The sequence below is a fragment of the Mastomys coucha genome, unplaced genomic scaffold, assembly GCF_008632895.1.
Source record: "Mastomys coucha isolate ucsf_1 unplaced genomic scaffold, UCSF_Mcou_1 pScaffold21, whole genome shotgun sequence".
Lineage (NCBI taxonomy): Eukaryota > Metazoa > Chordata > Mammalia > Rodentia > Muridae > Mastomys > Mastomys coucha.
This window is the reverse complement of record NW_022196904.1, coordinates 143,701,116-143,718,626: the sequence shown is the minus strand read 5'-3', so window position 1 is coordinate 143,718,626 and position 17,511 is coordinate 143,701,116. Positions and strand designations below refer to the sequence as shown.

The 17,511-nt window shown below is 38.4% G+C and overlaps 1 protein-coding gene and 1 pseudogene across 6 annotated transcripts in view; both read left to right on the top strand.

Moving 5' to 3' along the window:
- Positions 1-17,317, top strand: part of LOC116103608 (protein FAM111A-like) — a 33,779-nt gene extending 16,462 nt beyond the window's left edge. For 2 of the 6 annotated variants that reach the window (XM_031389802.1, XM_031389801.1), the window contains exons 2-3: positions 1,557-1,637; positions 3,391-8,683. In XM_031389802.1, coding sequence (XP_031245662.1) covers positions 3,436-5,100 — 1,665 coding nt within the window. In that variant the 5' untranslated portion in view covers positions 1,557-1,637; positions 3,391-3,435 and the 3' untranslated portion in view covers positions 5,101-8,683. Of the gene's footprint in view, positions 1-1,556; positions 1,638-3,390; positions 8,684-13,132; positions 14,212-15,637; positions 16,160-17,152 lie in introns of those variants that run through there. The other 4 variants (XR_004123511.1, XM_031389805.1, XM_031389804.1 and 1 more) reach the window with 4 other exon arrangements.
- Positions 16,880-17,511, top strand: part of LOC116101416 — a 3,379-nt pseudogene continuing 2,747 nt past the window's right edge.

Here is a 17,511-nt window from a genome sequence, read left to right as displayed (position 1 = left end):
AGGTGTCCGTGGCACATGAGATAACTGCAGACTTACAGGTGAGAGGGACATAGAAAGTTTCTGTGAAGACCCTTACTCCCACCTCACCTACACTTCCCCTGAAAAGTAACAGCATAGACAAATACTCTTTTTATTCTTTCTTTCTTTTCTTTTCTTTTCTTTTTTTTTTTTTTTTTTTTTTTTTTTTTTTGGTTTTTCGAGACAGGGTTTTTCTGTATAGTCCTGGCTGTCCTGGAACTCACTCTGTAGACCAGACCAGGCTGGCCTCGACCTCAGAAATCCACCTGCCTCTGCCTCCCAAGTGCTGGGATTGGAGGCATGCGCCACCACTGCCCAGCAAATACTCTTAAAAATTATAAGGATGCTGAAGTGTAGTTGTTGTCAACTTGGAGAGGTTGCCCATGGGCTATTTATTCCTCTGCAAAATTCTCTATTACCTCCATCTTAAAGGAAAACTAGGGCTGAACATCAAGGTAAGTGTAACACTTTGAATTCCCGGACTGCAAGCTCCTATGTGGAAAGGTTTCATCTGTATTTGAATTCTATCTCTACTTTGGATTCTTGGCTTGGGCATGTCATGTCTCTTGTCAATGGTATACTTTCCAACAAACAAAATCCAAATAAAGACTGTTTTTCATGACAGTTATGGGGCTAACAACTAGAGGTAATTTCTGTTAATTTTTAGGGTAGTGCTTAGCATAAAGTTTCCTTTCCATTGTTGGGGTTATTGTGTTTGGTGGGTAAACTAGCTGCTGGTTAACTTAGCATACTGGGGCAAGCAAGGCCAGAGCTGAAGTGGGATATGGGACACCAATCTATCGTTTCCTCTACACAGTATATGACAATGGTATAGATTTGGCCACAAATCGAATCATTTTGAAATTAGTGTTTCAGGTTTCATCTTTAAGCTATCATGAGCTGTGAGGTGAGCAGGTCATAGAGGGACCTGCGTGATATAAAAACAAACATGGAAACCCTGTACCATTCTTCTCAGTTATGTCTCTGTATCCTGCTATGAAGTATACACATAACAGACTTGGCCATCCTTGGTTGAAATTGCATAGTTTTCCCTGCCAGGAAGCTGCTTCCTTGTATATTATGAAATCATCTCCATTTACATGATCCTTACTATTTGAGTGGATGGGATTATGGACAGGATTTGTATTTCAAGTTTAAGTTACATTAAAGTAGTCTTTTATTGAAGGAAAACTATTGTAATTTTGTCTATAACAATCACAATGATAATAATAAAAACATCAGATGCAATCTATTAAGAAAAACTGGAAAATTAAGCTTTGTATATCCTGACTGTCCTGGAACTCACTTTGTAGACCAGGCTGGCCTCAACCTCAGAAATATGCCTGCTTCTGCCTCCCAAGTGCTGGGATTAAACGTGTGTGCCACCACCACCCAAAGAAACCAATACTTTTTAATAGCATGGAAATATCCTGAGTCTAGATGATCTATTAAATCAGATCTATTAAGTACTATTCTTATAATACTTAAGTTTATAAAATTATTTTTTTGTATATTGATTCTTACTGTGACCTTGTTAGGTAGGTAAGGAAGACTGTTTTCCATTTGTTTATGGAAAAGGAAGAGAGAAAGGAGTTGCTGGAGGAAAACTGAAGACTTGGGTAAGTTTGATGAAATTAGAGCTCTTTCTACTCTCCAGGCTCAGATGTAAAAATGACCCTTTTCTGAAACCACAAAGGTCCTTGAACATACTATGAAGGTTGGGTATTGACAAGCATTTGATAATGCCAGTTCAAAGCCTCTGACTAATTTCTTCCTATCCAAGTTCCATAAAGCTAGAAAACCTGAATAGCTAGAAAACCCATGCCAAGCTTAGATCTGTCTCTGTATTACTCTATTGCAGATTAATAAACCAGCAACCACATATACTACTTCCCTTTTCCCTTAAAGTGTCAGGTTAAGTAAGACCTGCAATCTTAGCACTCTGAAAGCAGGAGGAAATCTTTACCTTCCTGCTGAATAGGGGCTCTATATTGCAATAATATGGAAACAGCAGTAACCACAACACCCCCACAGAGAGAGAGAAAGAGAGAGAGAGAGAGAGAGAGAGAAGAGAAAGAGAGAGAGAGAGAGAGAGAGAGAGAGAGAGAGAGAAAGATGCCTAAATTGTTCCAAATGTCTTTAAATAGTTGAAAACGATTTACAACACTCCACACAGTGTACAAGGTTGCAGGTTGCTGCTGGTGAAAGCATGTGCACTGCAGGCATGCTGTACACAACTTTCTAGGCATGGCCAGAGTAAATTTATATTAGCTTACATTATTCTTAATCTCTACATATGAAAATATTATTGTTATTTCAAATAATAACAGATTAGATCTTTATCATACTCTGCCATTGCTCTCTTTATTACTACTGTGCAACATTGCTCGAATATGAACCCATGACTGTTGGCATCATTTTCACAATAACATGAGTTAGGGAAAATGAGACAACATCCTATAAAAATGAATGTTGTGGAAAAAAAAGTTTACAAAAGAAAAGAATGCATAGGCCAGTGGGAGATGATAGGTAACTGAGCATTAACATTTACACATTCAGCTCCTTTGCTGCCTATTATGTGATGTTAGAGAAAGAAGTTAGAAGGAAAATGTTCAGTACCTCATTATATTTAACAAAAGGTCAGGGAGACCATTTTCTTTCTCACCTATTTAAAAGATCTGAGTATGATGTGATAGAAGATTTAGCAGATTCTTGCATGTTAGATGCTGGGTGAATCAAGGTATCTTAAATTACCAAAATAACTATTCTTTATGAGCAAATGATTAGTTAGGTAATAACCTTTTATTATTATTATTGAATACCTAGTTCTAAATCATTTTACTGTACTCTTTCTGAATTTGGCATTTTAAAATTAAAAAAAATGTAAAGCCTGGCATGGTGAAGTATCTCTAGAATGTAGGCACTAGAAGGTACAAGTAAGACATTTATAAGTTTGAGGACATCAGGGAATAATTGGAGAATTCCATGGAAGTCTTGTTTACATGATCAAACCCAGCAGAAAAACAATAACAAATAAACAAATGAATACAATTTCCAGTGCAATATGATAAAAATATTGTACTGGATGAATGTCTTGGCAAAGATAAAAATTATATTGTTAAAAATAATAAACAAGACCTAAAATACCTTATCAAGAAGTTAGTAGACTTTAAAATATCTGGATAACCCCTCTGTCTCCTCTTTTTTGTTGGGAAATGACCATATACAACACAGGCTTTTTCTAACTAGTTTGATAGGAAGCTGAGCTTGTATTTTGGATCCCAAGTTAAACTTTGATTAATTATACTCACTGATCTTTTGAGGTTGGTATTGACTTAATAGAAACATTGGACTATATACCATTTTTTTTAGGTCCCCAAAGAAGAGCAGAGTAATTGCAATATTTATCAAATTAAGATGGAATCTAGAAAAAGAGCAAGTGAGGTAACAAACCTGCAGGACCAATATGAATATTCACTCAAGAAATGTCGGCAAGATCAGACATATAAGACAATTATCATCACCTTAGATGGAAATCAGTGGAAAAATGAAAAAATGAAATATACACTCACACATAAGAAGACAGATAGCTTGTATGCAGCACTCAACACTCTCAATGCTGTCAGAGATGAAATAAAAAGTCAACAGGATAAAGAAATGCTGGTGTGCGGCAAAGAAGGAATCAAAGGGTATATAAACCTTGGCATGCCCCTCTGCTGTTTTCCAGAAGGCAGCCATGTGGTCATTACGTTTTCTAAAGCAGAAAAAGAACAGAAAGAAGAGAAGCAAACATATGGTTGGCAGGACCATGTGTGTATTGACTGTGTGAAATTTTATATTCATGCAGTTGGGAAGAGGAACGAAAGAATTCTCAAGTGTAGAGAACTTCACCAGGAGGGGAACAAACTCTGTATGTATGGCTTCAAGGGAGACACAATCAAGGAAACTCTGAAGAAGGATGGCAGGTTTTGTTCCTTTGTAGAGAATGACCATTGGAAGCTCATTAAAGACTTGGACACCATCATAGAAAACACCCAGCCAGTTGATGAATTAGAGGGCAAGCTCTTTCAGGTGGAGCTTGAGAGAGTAAAATGTCCTCAGGCAAGAGACCCCACTCATTTAAAGAAGCCATCTTATAGGAAACTAAAAGAATACATTGTGCATGAGTACCCCATATTGAAGAGAGAGTGCAAAAAACTCAGAGCTTACATCAAGGAAGAAAGTAAGAGAGCTTCCTCATTTGAAATCCATAAAGAAAACTTCAGGAAACTGACCAAAAACTCCACTCCAGCTAAAGTTCTCAAACTTCTTTCACAGTTCAGTGACTCAGTTGGGCTCATCATTTGGAATAACGGGGGAAATGAAGGCTGTGCTACCTGTTTTGTTTTTACAGGACTGTACATTCTCACTTGCCGGCATGTGATCAATGACATTGTGGGTGAAGGCGTACATCAAAGTAAGTGGGCTGATAAAATTAGTCAATGTGTGAAAGTCACGTTTGATTATGAAGAGTTCAAGGAAAAAGAAGACAACTCCTTCTTTTTTGTTGAACCCTGGTTTGAGATATCTGATTACAGCATTGACTATGCTGTCCTGAAACTGAAGGAAGATGGACAACAGGAACCTGCAGGGCTGTATAATGGAATAGCTCCTGTACCATCCAGTGGGTTGATATATATCATTGGTCATCCTGATGTAAAACAGAAGCTTAGTGATGGCTGTGTTGTGATTTCTCAAGATGAGCACATTCAGGAAAGAAAAGCAGTAGAGGGCAGTGATATACAATATATTTATATATATACCCAAAGAAGTTTCCAAGAAACAGTTCATGAACCTGGTATGGTTGCCTGTGACAACACTTTTTACTGTGGGTCTTCTGGATCTCCTGTATTTGATTCTAAAGGGTCACTGGTAGCCATGCACACTGCTGGCTTCATTTGTGAGTATGAAAGTGGTGTTTCCAGTATCGTAGAGTTTGGCTCTTCTATGGAATGCATCCTCAATGATATTAAACAAAAGCATAAAACATGGTATGACAGGGAATGTGTAAATCAGCAGGATGTAGAAATGAGTAGTCTATAGTATTGAGGACTGGAGAGAATTTAATCTATTCTCTTTTTCCTTTTTTTTTTTTAAGAATAGCATTCTTACTCTTTGAAAGTCTCACACATTTACACAATCTATATTGACCATATCCATCTACTCCCACTTTCTTTCAACTCTTCTAGGAACTACTTCAGCTTCATGTCTCTTTTTGAATTGTTTGTTTTTCATAACTTCCTGAACTCAATTAGTACTACTCATATGCTCATAAATATATGGCCACCCACTGGTACATGAGCACCTACCAGCAGCCATGTCCCCAAAGGAGTGTGACTTCCCTTGCATGAGCAGCCATCAACTGCCAATAGCTCCTTGACAATGGATTGTATCCTGGAGGCCCCATCTCATCTTTGTAGAAACTTTGATGGGCTTGATCTTTTTTGAGCAACCATAGCTTCTGTGAATAGACATCAGCTCCATCCCTGTCATGTCTAGAAGACAATACTCCATAGCTCTCCTCCCCTTCCTCTGCCTCTTACATTCTTTGTGCCCCCTGGTTCATCAAGTTCCCTGAGATGATCAGGGTTAATGCAGATGACCCATCCACACCTCAGTACTCACAGTTATTTATACTCAGCACTTGAGCATTGTTTTAAGTCTTCTCTGACAAATGTTGAGTATGGCACAAATCTCCCGATGTCTGTAGCCTATTTTCTTCTACTTTTTAAAAATAGATGTGTATTAGTTCTTTTAAAATCTAAGACATGCATATAATATATTTTGATCATATTCACCTTTCTGTTCCTCTTCGTAACTCTTCCCAGATCTACCCCACTTCTCTTCCAACTTAGCATTCTCTTTTTTGTTTGTTTTTAAAGTAACATGAGTTCAATATACTGATGGGTGTTAGGATATATAGTGGAGCATGCTTGAACTACCAGAGTCAATACCCTTAAGAAAACTGACTTTTCCTCCCCTAGTAGTAGTCTTCAGCTGCCAGAAACTCTCAGCTAAGGGTTGGAGTTCATAAGCCCCTTACCCATCCATTTCAACTGGAAATCACATGATAACTATCTACTCTTATGATTTTATTTGGAGTTCATTAGCTTATAACAAATGTCTCTTTCTGTTCCCAGGTTCCATCCATAGTTACATTTAGTTATCATGTCTTCTTTAGGGTCCTGAAGGCTGTGGCAGCTTTTCTGAGCTGATCCTGACAGTAGAGAGAATATTGGTCAGCAGCTTTTAGGATGTGCCTCTATTGGGACTTGCCTGATGGCTTTCTGATGACTAGATTGAGTTATGAGTTCTGAAGGTGATCACAGTCAGGTATCATTTTCGTGCTGTCACATCAAAGGTTTATTTAGTACTATGAGATTTTTACTTAATGCAACAGACTCATGTCACCTGCTGAAATGGTATTTGTCAGATTTCTCCACTGTAAAGTTATGCTTCTTCTCCTCCTCTTTCTACTTTCTGTTTTATACCCATGGGAAGGTAGTCACTATGCACAGTCCTTGTTTAAAGAGTTGGGACTTATGTTCCTCCTTCCTGGAGTAGGTATTCCTAGAGTATCTACATAATTCACTAGGATGATTCTGCAAATGGAATTTCTTTCTTCTTATTGACTCTTTTACTCAATTATTCAGGAATATCAGTAAAGGCACTGAAACTATGCCCCATTGTCCTATGCACATGTGTCCTGGTCCAGCTCGCTTCACATTTGTGCATCGGTGCCTACCTCTAGTAATGCACTATACCCACCAAATTTCAACCTCTTTGCAGAAATTTGAACACAGAGCTTTATGAATCCTAAGCATGTCTGTAGTACTGAGCTACCCTGCTAGCCCCTGAGAATTTTAAGTAATATATTCTTTTCTTTTGTATCTATGTCTCCTATATCATGGGAGGAATGCTTTCCATCTTAAAAATGCTGAATTAAAATATGGCAAAGAAATATATGTGTATGTAATAACCTGCATAGATAGATAGATAGATAGATCTATAAATATTTGCACCCATAACCATTTGTATCTACAGTAAATTACAGAATTATCATAGATGTCACCCAAATCTGATTCATAACTGCATAGAACATTTTACCCTCTTCTCAGGGCATCTCTATAAATTCTCATTCCAATTTTGGGAAATAAAGATTTTTTTTTAGCACATCTCAGTCATTTAGTTAGCTGATTAATCAGAGTAGAGATAGATTAAAGCATAGATGATACATACATACACACATACATGCAAGTATAGATACATAGATAATAGCTTATTTAGATAACTGCATGGATATATAGGTAATAAATGCATCCATAGATATAAACATTAATATGCATATACATGATTATATGCATAAACATATAAATGATATATACATAGAAAAAACACATATATATACACACATAGATAAATATCTGATATAGATAAAAATACATAGTTATAGATACAGATATATAGACTCATAGACACATTATAAAGACATATAATAGATATTTTTGTAACTACATGGATATATGCCTAAATATATAGAAGATAATATACAGCAGTAGCATACATGGCAAAATTTTTCATCTGTACTTGGATGAGAAGTAAAATTTTATCAACTAAACTATACTCCTGTGCAATTTCTTTTGCTTTTATCTGACATATGCCATTCCTTTCTAAAGTTGAGTCAAGGATTCCACCCAACCCACTCACACCCCAGTTAGTGAGAGTCTTTAAACATTTGGAATGGTTACAGAAATATTAAATTCTCTTAGGATAAGCCACATTCATGCTGTCTTCTGAATCTTTGAGTTCCTAAATGATTTTGTAAATTTGTATAATTTAAAGTTCCATATCCAGTGTGACCTTAACTGGATTTAGCAGATATGTAATGTCATTTGTCTATTAGAGTACTACTGTAAATGTAACTTTTATTTGTCTGATATAATTGTCATATTTCAGGCTTACTGCCTCAGTCTGGTAACCTAAGCCTCCATATAAATCTAGAAGGTTTTCAGCCTTTGAGACTTATTGATAAATAAGCTCACCCTTTCTTGTTCTTTCTGAGCTCTGGCTGGCTGGTTCAACTCAGCTTTTCTGGGTTAAAATGCCTGTCCAAGCTGACTGATTCAATCTGGCTTCTCCCAGTTTCTTACTGAAATGCTCTGCTTATTCTCTAGCTAACTCTGTTAATCTGTTCTAATGTTCTACCTCCTTCTTGTTCCTTGGCTCATTCTGTCTTCACCTATGCCTGTCTTGCTCTCTCTGTCTGCAATTTGTGTGATCAAATATCCTGCAACAATCTACAGAGTAGTTTGGCTGTTTAATCAAGTGCCCATTCTGTCCTTTCTTCTTCCTGAGTGCTGGTGACCATCCATCTTCTTATAGTCTGCATCATTTTACCTTCTTCAGAATGTCACACAAGTGGAGGCATATGGCATGTACCTTTTGAAGACTACCAATAGACCATTAATGTTTCTTGTATATTTTGTGGATTGATAGCTCATTTATATTCATTACCGCATAGTGATATATAGATTTGCTACAATTTTTTTATTTACTGTCTTTTTCAAGAGATCTTAGTTCCTCTCAGTGTTCAGTGAATAATGAATAAAACTGCTACAAAACTGTGCTTTGGTTTTTGTATGACATAAATTTTCAACACTATTGGCCAAATACCAACCAAAGAGTATAATTGGAGTCTATACCAAGATAATGTTCAGCTTTGTAAAAATCTGCCAAATTTCTTCCAAAGTAATTACTATTTTGCATATTCCAACAATAACAAATGAGAGGTCTTATTCCCAACACCAACATTCTGCATCATCTGCTTCTGTGTTGTGGTTGATTGGATTTTGATTTGAGGCATACTGGGTGGCTTGGAGATCTTCTGAGAAGTACAAGACTTATTAAGGAAGTGGAGGCTAGTTTAGGGAAGCTATAATATAATGGACTTAATAATAGGAGGCTCGTTGAGTATGAGATGGACAATCCAGAGACTGCTCCACCTGGGAATCCTTCCCATATTCAATCATCAAACCCATACACTATTGTGGATGCCAGCAAGTGCTGGCTGCCAGGAGCCTGTTATAGCTGTCTCCTGAGAGGCTCTGACAGTGCCCGACTAATACAGAAGTAGAGGCTCACAGCCATCCATTGGACTCAGTACAGGGTCCCCAATGAATGAGCTAGAGAAAGGACCCAAGGACCTGAAAGGTTTGTAGCCCCTGAGGACGAACAACAATATGAACTAACTAGTACCCTCAGAGCTCTCAGGGACTAAACCACCAACCAAAGAGTACACATGGTGGGACTCATGGATCCAGCAGTATATATATAGCAGAGGATGACCTAGTGAGTCATCAATGGAAAGAGAGGCCCTTGGTCCTGTGAAGGTTCTATGCCCCAGTGTAGGAGAATACCAGGGCCAGGAAGTAGGAGAGGGTGGGTTGGTTAGCAGGGGGGATGGGGAAGAAACAGGTTTTGTTTTTTGTTTTTGTTTTTGATATTTTTCAGAGGGGTAACCAGGAGAGGAGATACTATTTGAAATGTAAATAAAGAAAATATATAATTAAAAAAAAACAAACTGCAGCTAGACGATGTCAAACCAAAGCCCTGGAGCAAGGAGAAAACTTGATCAGAGAGGTATCAGTGCTGGGGGACAGCCCTAGCAAGGGATTAGGAACTGAGGAGGAATACAGCATCTGAATAAGGCCAAAGACTGATGATCTCTGGCCTTGTAACTCTCTCTTATTGTTGTGGGTCATAAGCTGATGACCTTTGGAAATTTACCTTTCTTTTGCTAGTCTATCACAAAAATCTGCTTACTTATGCTAATTCAACTCAAACTGGTAACAGCAAGGGAGTTAGCAAAAAGGCTTCATTTCTCTCTAGTTCAAGGGCCCTTCCCTAGCCAGGCAAGAAGTTTAGAGCTCATTAACTCTTTATGAGACAGAGAAAAAAGAGGAGGAAGAAAGGAAGAAATCAGGCACATATATAGACACATGCAGATGCACATTTTTTTTGGCTGGGCTTGACCACTCGTCTCAAAAATTCCACAAGTGATACAATTGATCTTTTTGTTTTGTTTTGATTTTGAAGTATCATATTAATTTGGAATAAGGTAAGGTTCTCTTGAAACATTTGAAAAACCCTTTAAGCCAACTGATCTGACAGCTTTCCCATCAGTAGAAGTGGGAACATACCTTCCTAGGTATTTACTATTAACTACATTTAGGCAGTTTATAGCTTCTGATCAGTGTATTGACATTACAAACACTGGTTGTAATAGGGTTTTCTGTAGACTTTACTTGAGAGAGGTGAGTATAAAGCATTTTTTAGTCATCATGACGATGCTGCTCAAATGCAGATCCAGAACAGTACAGCATTGGGTTCCTAGAGAGCATTTGGTAAACTGTTGTAGGTTTCTTTTTTCTGTTGCCAAAAGAAAACTGCTTTTCTACTAATTCATGCCTTTCAAGCATTTTAAATATGACAATATTTATAAATGTGTGGTTTGGAGGAATTGTTTAAATTCTTTTTCCTAATTTTCTTTCTTCAGGATAGATTATTTCAACAAGTAATTTGTAGTGATGACTGTGTTGACTTCAATTTTGGGGTGTAGTAACTGTGTTAAAAAAGAGTAACCATTTGGTCTTATTGAAGCCAACACAGAATTTGCTGCTGTGTTTTTTTTCTTTGGTGATAAATAAAATACTTACATAATTGGAAAAAAATTCCACAAGTGTTCATGCATGCTTACATATGTATACATATACATACACATGTATGTATGTACATACATATAGACAAACAGACATGTACATATAATAATTTGGTAGATGAGACAAGCCCCTCAAAGCCACACATATACATTTGGTGCACAGGGCAGAGCCCCAGATGCTGCGTACTTATTTCTTTTGTCTGGCAATTTATACCTTCTTAGACAAAAGTTTTAATAAAATTAGCTCATAGACAAGATGTTGCACAAAAGGGGAGTTACAGAAGGATGTTGATAGCAAGTTCAAAGCAGTGTTTCATTCTATAAGCTCATTATAAGTTCAAAGCAACAGTTTCACATTACCTTGCCTTAACATAGTGCACACCTGCGGCTTCATCTTTGGACCTGACTTAGAATGTATGTTTTTTCTTGATCACAAATTCAAGCCTGCTTTCCTATCCTAGTGCAATTAGCCTGTAACATATGAAGGTTTACAGAGCTCTGTTTGCAGCTTTATTCTATAGAGGACTTGAAATTACTTGTATAAATTTAGAATTCTATAAAACAATTATCAAGAATTATGAAATCACCAATTTGTCTACACAGCATTATTATATGGAAGCACATCTTTATGTTGATTCTGCAATAAATCTGCCCAATATGGTGGGATAATGCCCAGGAATCATTAGGCTATATAATAGTGACATGAAAGGCATATCAGCAACAAGACACAATCCCAAGATGAAGTCTCTGTTGACCTTGTATCTCAGAGCTTACCAATCACAGGCCATGCAAACTGGTGGCCATCTCCAGAAAACTCATTTGCATGCCTTAGTTTTTCCTAGATGGCTTCTGACCCTGAAGATGTTTAAGTGGTTGTCATGTCTTGTTGCCATGACACTACTGGTAATTTATGAAGAAATTACAAAGCCATCAAATGAGACCCAACTTACAAGTCAGATATTGCAAACATCTATTTGATCTTCTTCTATAATCTTCCAAGAAATAATTGGTTTATACTTTCCATATGTCTTTTCTTTTTTAAAAATTTAAGGTTTAGCTTGTTCTTTGAGGGTTTTACATACAGAGATGCAGTGTATATTGATCACATCCAATTTAACTCACAAGCCTCTTTAACTCCATCTGGATTTCTTCCATTTTATTAACGTTATGTCTTTTCTTTTCCTTTCTTTCACTCTTCCCCACCTCTTCTTCTTTTGTTTTTATCACAACCCTCTGAGACTAAAAGTAGCACTGCCAAAATATACATGGGTGTGAAACTATCCACTAGATCAGCTGTTCTCAACCTGCCCAATGCTGTGACCCTTTAATGTAATTCCTCATGCTGTGGTGACCCAGACCAAAAACTTCTTTCATTGCTACTTCACAACTGCAATTTTACTACTGTCATGAATCAAAATTTAAATATATAAACCCTGTTGATCACCCTTTTATTTTATTGTCTTTGTAGTTTTACCCTTTTCAGAAGGCCAAATCACTGGAGTCATAGAGCACGCACCTCCCTCAGTTGCCACCAACTGTTAGTGGTTTCTCAACCAGTGGAAGGCCTCAAGGCCTCTCTCTCCTTGATGCTGCAATGGGGACTGGCTTGAACTTGTGCTGGCCTGTGTAAGCGTTCATATGAGCTATGAGTCTATCAATGCAACAGCCATGGCATGTCCAGAAGACAGTGTTTCACAGCAGTCCTTTCTGACCCCAGGCATTTAATCCTATCTCCTCCTTTTGCACAATATCTCCTGAGCTTTGGAGTAGAGCACATAATATAGATGTCCCATTTGTGGCTGAGCACTCCATAGACCTTTGTTCTCTGCAGCTTGACAAGTTGTAAGTCTCTGCACTAACTGCTGCACACTGTCAAAAGACGCTTCTCTGATAGGGACTGAAAGCTGATTTTTATCTATGGGCATAGAGGTAAGTTTTCAGAAGACAGTTTGATACTGTATCAATTTAGTAAAATAACAGTAATAGGTTCTCCTCTAAGGCATTGAGTTTCTCAACCACAGATTCTTGGTCAGATTTACAGTAACAGGCACAAGTTTCCTCCTGTGAAAGGGGTCTTAAACCAAACCAGAAGCCAGTTGGTGATTCTTATAATGTTTATACAACCATCACATACTTGGCAATATCTTATCTGGCCAATGGTTATTACAGCTCACAAGGTTCACACCCAAATAAGATTGTTACTGATTTCCCTGCAGAAGCCTCTGTGGCACTTTCCCACACTATGAGAGCTAACCAGCAGGAAATAAATTTTCAGGTTGAAACTAGTTTGTTTTCTTCATGTCCTATGGACAAAATATGTCGTGTCCTTAGCAGTAGAGTCTCATCATGTTTTTGTAGGTAACCAAGAACAGTGCCAAAAGCCTGCATTGCTTTTGGGTCTCCGGGGAACCACCAGCTTGAAGGTGGGTATTTCACACCTGGCACTGGAAGTTTTCTTTGACAGACTATAACTTCCGGAAGGAGCATTAATCCCCATGTAGGGTGACTACACTTAAATTCTCTCTATGTATATGTGTGTACTATATTGTTCTCTCTCCCCATATATGTATGTATTTAAATATATATGTATAAACATACATATATATATGAGAAAGCTTATATAATAATAATGAAGTTCAAATATAATAATAATGAAGTTCAAATGGGAAGGATAATGAGGAGGTAGGGCAGACAGGGAGAGGGCTAAATAACACTAAGGATGTTTAAAAACACCAAAGAAAAACATCAACCTAAAATTGGAATATATGTGTATATGTTATATGTGTGTATATATGTATATATACATACGTTTCTTCCTTTTTCCTACTGAAATGACACATAACAAACTTATTTTCCATCTTTGATTAGTTGCTACATAGATATTTCAAATGAATTCTAAAGGCTTTTTTATTTTATTTTCTATGATTCTGTTTAATTTATTTGTGTATTATGTGGTACATGAATGAAGGCAGAAATCTGTTTCCTGCATCTTCCTCAAGCACCCTTTACCTTATTTGGTGGAGGCAAGATCCCTCACTGAGCCTGCACACTGATCATTTTGCTAGACTGGCTGGTCAACAAGCTACAAGGATCTTTCCAGCAGCCTTTGCAGCACTTAGATCACATGCAAACTTGGAGAAATCTAGCATTTGTTTATTTGTATTTTGTTAAATGGGCTTTGTGGTGGGTGGAAACTATGTCTTCATGCTTAAACTACAAGGGCTGACGACCTGAGCATCTCCCCAGCTCCTGAACTTCCTGTCTTTCTGCTTCCTCTTCACTAGGGCTTGAACGTCTGATTCTCCTGCCTTCACCTCCCAAGTTGTGGGACTAAAGGATTGTGCTATCAGACACAGTTTATGAGGTTCTGGGGATCAAATCCAGGGCTTCATGCATGCTAGGCAGGCACTCTACCAACTGAGCTACATCTCCAACTGTCTTCAGAGACCTACTTCCCTCCATTTCTCTCCCCTCCCTTCTACTCTCACTCCCTCACCTCCCCCTTTTTCTTTCCTTCCTTCCTTTCTTTTACAAATTTTCTAAAGACATTTTATGTATACTGTTTTAGTTGGTTCTTACCCTTACACCCCTCCCTTTCTTCTCCCTGTCCTTCCCTGCTGCCCTCTGCCCTCAGTATTTCCCCCTTTGTTTTCATATTGTGTACTGTTTGAAACATGTTGTTATTATATACACATATCGTGGTGCATATGTGTGTGACTGTATGATTCCATGACTGGAGTGTGGAGATCAAAGCACAGCTTTTCAGGGAGTGGTTGAGCTCATGTCCTCAGGCCTGCTGGCAGATGCTGTTACTTTCTGAGCACTCACAGGTCCTCATATCATACTTCCTATTGGTCTTCCTCCCTTCTTCTCCCCCACTTCTTAATGACCCCTCTGGCTCCCTACTTATTCTGTCCATATTTATTCCCACTTAAACATATACACAGATGCTTTAAATGTGGCTTTTTTCTCTCATTTGTCTTTTCTACCATTATTCTTTACAAAGTATTTACTTTCACTGCCTATTCTGATATACCTTTCATTCTGAGTCACAAGTTTAACTATTTTGCCACATTTCTTTAACCTTATACATTTTAAAAAATTTATTTATTTACATCCCAAACACTGCTCCTCCTCCGGGTCCCCCCTCACATAGTCCTTCTCCCCATTCCCCTCCCCTTCTCTGAGAGGGTGCCCCCACCCTTGTATGCCTCCACCCTGGCACATTAAGTCCCACTCGGGCCAGACAAGGCATCCCAGATGGGGAATGGATTCTTCAGTCAGGCTACAGCCCCCTGTCCAGTTGCTGGGGAACCCACATGAAGATTAAGCTGCATAAGGGCCAGTGACTTCTGTCCAGCCCATGTATCCTTATACATTTTTAAGATAATCAGAAAAAAATTAATTTCAGATTTAGTAAACAATCCCAATCTGTACATCCCATAGTACTTAAAACTTTTATCTGTAATTTACAAATGAAATCAACTAAAACAAAATAAAAAACAAAAACAAAAAAGCCAAGCCATGGAACTTGTTCATAGGGCAAGCAGTTTTGCACTTTTATCTTAAGTACTTTACATGTTACAACTTAAAGTCCTCACGTGTGTGCTCCTCAGAAGTCCTCCTTCAGGAGGAAGGAAGCAATAATCTTACAACAACAAAAGGTATCAGAAAGTACATTCCTCAGAAAGGACATTCATTTGTTCACACTGACGGAAGCTGCGTGTATAAAAACAGAAAGTGGAGGACTGAGCAAGGGCATTGGAGGGTGTGGTGAGGTTGGTAGGAGATAAAACTCACCAACAATTATAAGCTAAGAGAAACCTTTCCCACAACTCTGTTTATTTTCAAAATGTCTGCCAGCATATGAAAAGATGCTTCTCCTACTCTCTGTCATCCTCCAAGGATATATTCCTGATGCACAGTTCAAATATGGTGCGGCCACTGTGGCAATTCATCAAATGTAAGACAAAACCCAGTAAGTAATTTATCTTCAATCCCACATTCCCTACCCCCCCCAACATAATATTTTTATTGACTCTTTGGGAATTTTACATCATGCACCCAAAATTTTACTTACTTGTTAAAATTGATGTTAACTAGTTAGCTAAACTCCCTAAAATCACTCAAATCAAATCCTCCTTTTGGTGTTTTTTCCTCATTTTCAACTTTGCACACAGAACTGAAGAATGTGTTGCCTAATGCAGTCTCCCAGAGCAGACGGACCAGGACGTCCTTCCAACGTCTTCTCAGCCCTCAGGCCATGAGCAACTCTCCTTTTCCTTATGGATTTAGTGCCACATTCTTTGCATTTTTGTGATGTTTTTTATTGATGATTTTGCTGTGTAAGTGGCTTCCATGAATAATCATGACACTTTGCCTAGTGTTCCTAACCAAAAAGTGACTGTGTTCTACCTCATAGGGTTTATCTGTTGAAACAAGAATGTAAACTTACATATTTCACATACCCACCCATCACCACATGTGTACACATGATTAAAAAGAATGTAAATCTCAATACACACACGCACACACACACACACACACACACACACACACACACACACACATGTGTGTGTGTGTCAAGATAGTAGGAAGAAGGGGATTGTATTGTGTGGAAGCATGCCCCTTCTGAGGCTTTTCAGAGTTCTAGCCCAGGACATGAGTGTAAGTTAACTTAACTGAATAAAAGAATTTTGTAGACATAATTGGGGACCAAGAAATGAGATCACTATGAATTATGTGACTCTAAATCTATCTACCAGTACCTTTTCAATTACAGGAAAAACAAAAAACAAAATGGAGGGAGGGAATTAATGAGAATGGAGGTAGAGATGGAGTTACAACCTGATCAACCCTCCATTAATTGAGAACATATATATATTTTTTTATTTTATTTTTGGCTTTTTGAGACATGGTTTCTCTGTGTAGCCCTGGCTGTCCCGGAACTCACTCTGTAGACCAAGCTGGCCTCGAACTCAGAGATCTGCCTGCCTCTGCCTCTCAAGTGCTGGATTAAAGACGTGCTCCACCACTGCCCAGCGATTGAGAATATTGAAAGTCCGACAAGCATGCTGGAGCAAGGAGCTGAAAGAAGGGCTGGTCATGGCCTCTGTCCCGCTCTGCTATCTGTACTGCTGCGCTCTAGCTCTGCTTTTGCCAGCATCTACGTATTCCCGGGCTCCTGTGCAAAGATATTGCTCTAAGCTTCTGATTTTCCCAGTGATCGAGTCGGAAGAAAGCATTAAAGTCAACCGATTGACGTCAAATTTGCGGTGGGGAAGGAAAGCAATGGGAAAATTAGGAATGAGACCACTTTAAAGGATTTAAGCTGCGGTTGTGGGATGTTGTGCTATGTGCTTTACTTCTCCATCTCAGAAGGCATTCTCCTGTTTACCATCGGCTTCTGGTGGACGTGTAGATCGTTAGTTGCACTCTGTATAAACTCCCAAAAGGAACCTACAGAGAATCTACAGAGAACCGGAAAGTCCCGCTGTGCTTGAACTGAAAGCTTGTGAGTGCATTCACGAGTTATTTCTAACACAATGTCTCCGCCTACAGGAGAAAAGGGTGTACAGGAGTACACCCTTAAAATAGTAAAACTAAAAGAGCCACTATTCTGTGGAACAACCTGTTGAAAATGACCCCTGGGCCGGGTAGTGTTGGCGAATTCCTTTAATCCCAGCACTTGGGAGGCAGAGGCAGGTAGATTTCTGAGTTCGAGGCCAGCCTGGTCT